General features: G+C 40.9%; 1 protein-coding gene across 1 annotated transcript; it reads left to right on the top strand.

The window, feature by feature from the left end:
- The first annotated feature begins 239 nt into the window (after positions 1 to 239).
- On the top strand, positions 240 to 6599 carry LOC310864801 (ras-related protein O-RAL-like). The gene is made up of 3 exons (XM_083773587.1): positions 240 to 260; positions 2577 to 2703; positions 5325 to 6599. Exons 1-3 carry the CDS (start codon positions 256 to 258, stop codon positions 5427 to 5429), a joined length of 237 nt encoding a protein of 78 aa, XP_083629713.1. The 5' UTR covers positions 240 to 255; the 3' UTR covers positions 5430 to 6599.
- The last annotated feature ends 1456 nt before the right edge of the window (positions 6600 to 8055 follow it).

Genomic DNA, 8055 nt, shown 5'->3' on the forward strand with positions numbered 1-8055 from the left:
CAGCGGAGGTGTGGGGAAGTCTGCACTCACCCTGCAGTTCATGTACGATGAGGTGAGTTCCATCATGGTGAGGTGAGGTGTGGGGAAGTCTGCACTCACCCTGCAGTTTCCTGTACGATGAGGTGAGTTACATCATGGTGAGGTGAGGTGTGGGGAAGTCTGCACTCACCCTGCAGTTCATGTACGATGAGGTGAGTTCCATCATGGTGAGGTGAGGTGTGGGGAAGTGTGCACTCACCCTGCAGTTCATGTACGATGAGGTGAGTTACATCATGGATCAACAACACACTTTAGACCTGAGGATTTCTACTAAATGTCTTCTAAATCCTGACGGTTTTCTGAAAATCCTGTGTTTCTGTGACAGTCGTTCTCAAACATTTTCATGTCAAGGACCCCCAGAATTATCTGTATTTGCGCACCGAGTCCCAGGATGCAGGGATGGTCTTTTAGAAATGAGTCCCAGGATGCAGGGATGGTCTTTTAGAAATGAGTCCCAGGATGCAGGGATGGTCTTTTAGAAATGAGTCCCAGGATGCAGGGATGGTCTTTTAGAAATGAGTCCCAGGATGCAGGGATGGTCTTTTAGAAATGAGTCCCAGGATGCAGGGATGGTCTTTTAGAAATGAGTCCCAGGATGCAGGGATGGTCTTTTAGAAATGAGTCCCAGGATGCAGGGATGGTCTTTTAGAAATGAGTCCCAGGATGCAGGGATGGTCTTTTAGAAATGAGTCCCAGGATGCAGGGATGGTCTTTTAGAAATGAGTCCCAGGATGCAGGGATGGTCTTTTAGAAATGACTCCCAGGATGCAGGGATGGTCTTTTAGAAATGACTCCCAGGATGCAGGGATGGTCTTTTAGAAATGGGTCCCAGGATGCAGGGTTGGTCTTTTAGAAATGAGTCCCAGGATGCAGGGATGGTCTTTTAGAAATGAGTCCCAGGATGCAGGGATGGTTATTATTAACCTAATAAAACTATTGAATTCACAAAAGTAGCTACGCTTTGCGCCACCAGAGCGAGCCACATCACTTCCTTGTTGTGCTCGGCAAGTAGGCTATGTGACGGGAGAATAGCGCTTGATGTCTTTACGGGGCTGCCTGGAGCCACACATTCACAGTCATATGAGCCGGGCGGTGCTTACACTCCCGCACGGCATGTGTTTGTAAAGCAATCAATGCCAGCCAAGGTGCGCGCCACCGAGTGGCACGCTACGAGCTTGTAGGTCTGCTATTTTTGAAAATTCTTAAAAATGCGGCACTAATGTTTGAATATATATTCTTTCAGAGCTAACTTTTTTTTTTCCCTACGTCTCATTGTACTAAATGGGTACAATGAGTTTGTTCTTCATAGGCGTAACTGATGAAGGTCTTCACAGCGAATGAATTGGCCTACAGCCTGTTAGCGAATCACCAAACATCACAGCCTGTTAGCGGGCATGTTTTGTCTGTGTCGAGTATATATGAATAGAGACGGCACCGGGTTTCTCCTCCATCCACTTGCATTAACCCATTTTGACCTGAGATCAGATTCTATAAATGTCGTCTACATCCTGACAGTTTTCTGAAAAAGCTATGTTTCTATGTCAGTCGTTCTTTGATTTTTCAAAAATAGCAGACCTACAAGCTCGTAGCTTGTAGATCTGCTATTTTTCAATAGCAATACGATATCGTATCGTATCGCAATGTCCAGAATTGAATCGCCATCAAATCGCATCGTATCAGGAAGAGGGGTGAATCGCATCGCCAGGAGATTCCATGTATTGCTTGTTTTGATTAGGTGTGGAATGGTGCTGGTTTGAACCACGGCTAGAATGCTGTTTCAACCAATCAGATTGCTTCCTCGAAACTACCTGTGGTATAATTCCTCTTGACTGTGTGTGTGTGTGTGTGTGTGTGTGTGTGTGTGTGTGTGTGTGTGTGTGTGTGTGTGTGTGTGTGTGTGTGTGTGTGTGTGTGTGTGTGTGTGTGTGTGTGTGTGTGTGTGTGTGTGTGTGTGTGTGTGTGTGTGTGTGTGTGTGTGTGTGTGTGTGTGTGTGTGTCTCCCAGGGTTGGACTGACTGCCTGAGGGAGGAGGGGGTGGGTTGCTTGTGTTTCATGTGTTCTCTGCTCTCCTCTCAGCTCCCTGCCCTTCCCCTCTTCTCTTCTCTGCTCTCGTCTCATCACTTCTCCTCTCCTACATTGTAATAGTTTGTATTGTATCTACTTGTGGTACACAAAAGAGATGCCCTTTGTTACAACGTATGTCTTTTACAGACAGTTTACGAGTCTCTGTGACTGTTATGCCCCGACCAGCGACCCTCTCCATGCCTAACTTGATACCAAAATAGATTATCGTCCCCGCTCTCTTTCTTTCTTTCTTTCTTTCTTTCTTTCTTTCTTTCTTAGATACTGGGCTACTGTTTGCTGGGAAGATAAATGGCTGATTTAAATTCATTATTTATTTATTGCCAACATAGCTTTTGGCAGGTGCTTGAAAAGCACATTTGCTACTTCTCTACTAGCGACCTTAATGGACACTTTTTTATCTCCCCTGTGTGTGTGTGTGTGTGTGTGTGTGTGTGTGTGTGTGCGCGTCTCAGGGAGCAGATCCTGCGTGTGAAGGGGGAGGAGGAGGGAATTCCTCTCCTGCTCCTGACGAGCAGAGCCGCCGAATGGGGCGTCCGGTACGTGGAGACGTCGGCCAAGACGCGCGCCAACGTGGGCAAGGTAACCCTAAACTCTAAATCTAGGTACAGCGACCTTTAACCCATTTAGGCCTGACGTCAAAAAATCTAAAAATAAGTCTTCTGAAAGAATATATATTCAAAGATTTGTGCCGCATTTTCACGATTTTTCAAAAAATAGCAGACCTACAAGCTCGTAGAGCGCCACTCGGAGGCGCGCTATGAGCTTGTAGATCTGCTATTTTTCAATAGCTAAAGTATAACATAAAGATTAGTTAAAACACCAAAAGGGGCTGCACGATTAATCGAATTTTAATCGAAATCGCGATTTTTGGATTTGGGCTATGGACCAGAGCTAAGCGGCGAGCGGGTGCTGCTGCAGAACATCATCATCATAATAAGGGACCTACTGTCCCTTATTATCGTAAAGTCGTATTTTGCATCGAGGAGCCAATAGCCATGTGTGTCTGACTGTGTTGACTGTGTACGTCGCCTCGGCTAAAAACAAAAGGGAAGCCTGTCTTACGTTTTGCTGTACGACCTGTTGCATCAGCGTGCTAAAAAATAGCTGATCTGCAAGCTCACAACGTTTCGCCTCCGCAACGCGCTGTGAGCTGGTAGATCGGCTATTTTCAGCACGCGTAAAAATGGAGGATGAGACGTTCAGAAACTTTTGTCTTCACAGTACAAGCATCAGCTGTCACAAGTTGAAAAGAGATGTGGCATCATTACTTTTCACATGGCCCATAATATGACGAGACAGAATCAAAATGGAAAAGGATTAGGCCTACAGATTCAGTGGCATTTCACATTGCAAAAGGGTGCAGGAAGAGTGGGCACCTAAACATTGACCCATTTTGACCTGATTAAAAAAATGTTTTCTACGTCCTGACAGTTTTTTGAAAAAGCTATGTTTCTATGTCAGTATTTCTTTGATTTTTCAAAAATAGCAGACCTACAAGCTCGTAGGTCTCGTAGATGAGCTTGTAGATCTGCTATTTTTCAATAGCTAAAGCATAACATGATGCTAACACCAAAAGGGGTTCTCGCCCAAAATGGGTTAAATTGGCTATTTTTTAAGAATGTATTTGGACATAAATATTTGTATTTCTTTCATAAAATAAAGTTGGGTAGTGTACACTGTTTATCTTTCACTCAATAGAAACGGCTCCTGTCGCAAGTTGAGGATGTCATATGACATTATGTCCAGTCCATGTGTGCTCCAGCCCCAGGGAATGTATGGGATGCACATGCTAATGTGTTTCTAAAGGAGTCTACTAAAAGATTGAAATTCAACTCCCGTGGGAATTTGAGTTATTAGCATATGTGACCATACCATTAACATCCTATATAAGGCAAAAAAGTACAAATTCTTTAAGTAGCATGTGACATATGGAATTAGGGGGTTTTCATGATTCTAAATCCATTCCAAGCATTAGTTTTACACAAATACACTCCTTGGGCTAAATTAGGCCATATCCACCAAATGTGCTGACCTCATCACGTTTGTGATGACGGCTATGGCCGTTCTCCTTTGTAGTCTATATGTATGGGGTCCAGATGGCGTATTGGTGAACTCGTGTGTTTGATGCCTAGTCGGCGACCAATCGTTTAGTGTGAAATTAAAGCCACAACGATATAATGACAGACGATTTAAAAAAAAAAAAGACTGTTGTGTGAAATACATGACGATCTGATGAAGCGTCTGCTTCAAATGGGCTGTAATGGTGACATAAAGGGTTACTAAAAGTATCTCTCTCCCTCCTTTCTCTCTCTCTCTCAATTCAATTCAACAGGCTTTATTGGCATGACGTTTTACAAGTGTTGCCAAAGTACAATCAGATATGACAAACAACAACATAACAACATAATATCAATGATATGAAAAAATAAATAGAAATAATATAAAATAAAGCAGGTGGTGCAGAAAATAAAACATGGCATACTGTATGTGTGTCCTACTGGTTGTCCCTTTTCTTGTGACAGGAATTGACATATTTTGCAGCCAAATCTGCACATTCTTTCTGTTCCCCCAGAAGGACTGGTAATCTTTCCCTTTCTGTCATACTTCGGAATTCTGGGAAATTTCTTTCAAATTTTGGGAAGAACTCCTCTCTAATATTTGTGTAGTTTTTACATTGTGTTAAGAAGTGTAACTCTGTCTCTATAGCTCCGTCATCACAGTGTGTAGTTTTTACATTGTGTTAAGAAGTGTAACTCTGTCTCTATAGCTCCGTCATCACAGTGTGTAGTTTTTACATTGTGTTAAGAAGTGTAACTCTGTCTCTATAGCTCCGTCATCACAGTGTGTAGTTTTTACATTGTGTTAAGAAGTGTAACTCTGTCTCTATAGCTCCGTCATCACAGTGTGTAGTTTTTACATTGTGTTAAGAAGTGTAACTCTGTCTCTATAGCTCCGTCATCACAGTGTGTAGTTTTTACATTGTGTTAAGAAGTGTAACTCTGTCTCTATAGCTCCGTCATCACAGTGACAGCACAGCCTCTCCTCTCTGGGCAGCCTGTCTGTCTGTGTCTGCCCTTCTCTATTGCCAGACTATGATCGCTCAGTCTCTCTCTCTCTCTGTGTGTGTGTCTCTCTCTCTCTCTCTCTCTCTCTGTCTCTGTCTCTCTCTCTCTCTCTCTCTCTCTCTCCCTCTCTCCCAGGTGTTCTTTGATCTCATGCGTGACGTTCGTAAAAAGAAACTGTTGGAGAGCAAAGAGAAGAACGGCTCTAGTGGCAAGAAGCCGAAGAGGTGCTGCGTCCTCTAACCCCCTCTAGTGGCAGGAAGAAGAACCCCCGACGCACTCAGAGAAGCTTAATACAATGTGCCAAAGCAAAAAGGGAAGCGTGTCGCAGGGCCGGGCGATACGGTCAAATCAATATATATCACAATTTATTTCAAACATTAGACGAAGGATTCTTTTATACTCTTTGTTTTACAGGGCCTATAGAGCGTCGCAGTCCCGCCCCCCTTTCATGACGACGCCAGGCCCAGGAAATAGTTCCCAATGCATTTTTCCCTCATAGACATTTCAAAACGTATTTATTTAAAGACCTTTTATCAGCGTCGTACGAAGCCAACTCTTGAAAAACAACAAAAAAAGTGTTGTAACCTGCTGTTTTCAACTTCTTTCTAATTATTTGTTCAGCCCGAAAAATTGTGTTTGTTGTCATGATTTGTCACGACAAGAGTTGGCTTTGTCGGCGGCGTAAATGTCTTTAAATAAATACTTTATTTATTTTCCGGTTCTCTTGAGGGAGGCGGGTCTGCGACGCTGCTCTATACTGTAAATATTATGGTTGCAACACAGCTGAACAAAGTCTTTGATTTAATCTAAAATCTAAAATAGCCACCCTTGTACAACGACTCAATTTGTTGTGGAGAGAAAAAAAGAAAACGGCTTCTCGGTTATTTGATTAACCTACTAGATTAAGTTGGTTATTGCTTCTAAATATCTGTATCATTTTGGTTCTTTAATTGCCCAGCCCTATGTTGTATAAACAGGTGGTTTATAATAAGGAAATGGAAACATGTCACATGTGATTCCTAAGATGTGACTAAATTTGACTGAGGGACTGCCATTGGACTTTTTTTCTTTTTTCGTTTTGTCATGTCATGTGAAAGCAGGGACTCCCAGCTTCAAATTGACATATTGGTTGTTCAGTTTGGCCTACCAGTTTTGGAGATATGGCTTATAGAGTAATGTCTGGCAGCGAGTTGAGAAAACAAGCTTGAAAGGTTCACTTCTGTGGACTCTAACATTACACCTAGCTACATGTTTAAGCATTTATTTCATATTTACATGTCTTCTGTGGTCTCTAGCATTACACCTAGCTACATGTTTAAGCATTTATTTCATATTTACATGTCTATTTCAGCTCTGACACTTATTTCAGACATGCTCTACTATGTGACGAGTCTGCCTGTGCTATTAACTCTTTGTTTTTTTTAAATAAGCTTTTCTCCATTGGTGAAAAGCTGGAGTTTGCGCGATGGCAGCAGGCTCTCAGTCAAATCTGGTCACATATATTATAATTATATAATGTATACCATATATTATGATATACATAATGCATATTATGCCAATCACTGTGTTGAGTCAAACTATTTCACCTTTCTATGTTGCCGTATACAGTTCAATAAATAGTGAAATAATATTAAATATATAAATAAATAATGAATAATATTTTAAATTAGTTGGTTTATAGTTATTTGTTTTCGTTCATTTGTTATTTTTAGTTAGTCAGTTATTTTGCATGTGTTTAATATTATATATAGATAAAACTAATAGGAGAGATAACAGATAATGTATGGTGAGACATCTAGATATGTGATATAGGGCTCCTGGACTAATAAGAGAGATAACAGATCTACATCTAGTTGGATGCTATGTATGTAAATCTAGATAAAATGTGTAGAATGTGATAAAGCTCAAGGACCAATAAGATAATAGAGGGTATGCACGTCACGTGACATTATCATAACTGTAAGTTATGCAGGAATGCCCACTGCCCCACTTAGTGGCAAAAAACTACTTTCAAACTTTCATACATCCAAACAGAAAAGTCCTATTTGACTGCATTAAATGACTTTAAACAACCTTAAATTAACTTTGTCACTCAATTTTCCACTCGATTTGCCATTCACTTTATGCATGTGCATACCCTCTATAAGAGATAACGGGCAAACTTTGGTCAATACAATATGGGTCTATTTGGACACACGCACGCACACACACACACACACACACACGTTGCTTCGCCACAACAATGACTAACATTTAGAACATACACGCAAAATATTTGCCGCCTTGTGGTGACCACGGACACATGCAGAATACACAACTATGCATTCTAGCTGCTGGTGTTTATAACGATACTAATTATATAGCTTCCGGCTAACTTATTATTATTAATGTCCTCACTGTATTATTTACTGCTATTATTTTAATGTTTTATTCCTGCTTTTCTTTTCTTTTTTTCTCCAACTTTGAGCTGCATTTTATTTCATTTCATGAAAGGTGCTACAAATAAATAAATACATTTTATTATTATTGTTTAGTTTTATTAACGCACAGTGCGCATGCTAACTTCATAGTTAGGCTGCCTAACTATGAAGTTTATAACGATAATAATTATAAAACTATGAATTCTACTGGTGTTTATTTGGGGGTCCTTGACATGAAAAGGTTTGGGAACCACTGCTTTATGGTGTCGTCCACAGTTAACAGTTTTGTTTTGAGTTGTGCTTGAAATGTAGGCTACTGTAATTCTGCAATATGTCAAGTGTAATGCTTAATTGGGTCGTCCACTCACAGTTGACAGTCTTTGTATTGAGTTTGTGCTTAAAATGTACTGTAAATTCTACAAACATCAATCAGTCAATGAATTAAT

The sequence above is a fragment of the Protomyctophum parallelum genome, assembly GCF_964188405.1.
Source record: "Protomyctophum parallelum genome assembly, chromosome: 9".
Taxonomy (NCBI): domain Eukaryota; kingdom Metazoa; phylum Chordata; class Actinopteri; order Myctophiformes; family Myctophidae; genus Protomyctophum; species Protomyctophum parallelum.

Coding starts and splice junctions, on each gene's coding strand:
- LOC310864801 (XM_083773587.1), top strand. Junction 2,704..5,324: donor CGCGCGCCAACGTGGGCAAG/GTAACCCTAAAC, acceptor CCTCTCTCCCAG/GTGTTCTTTGATCTCATGCG.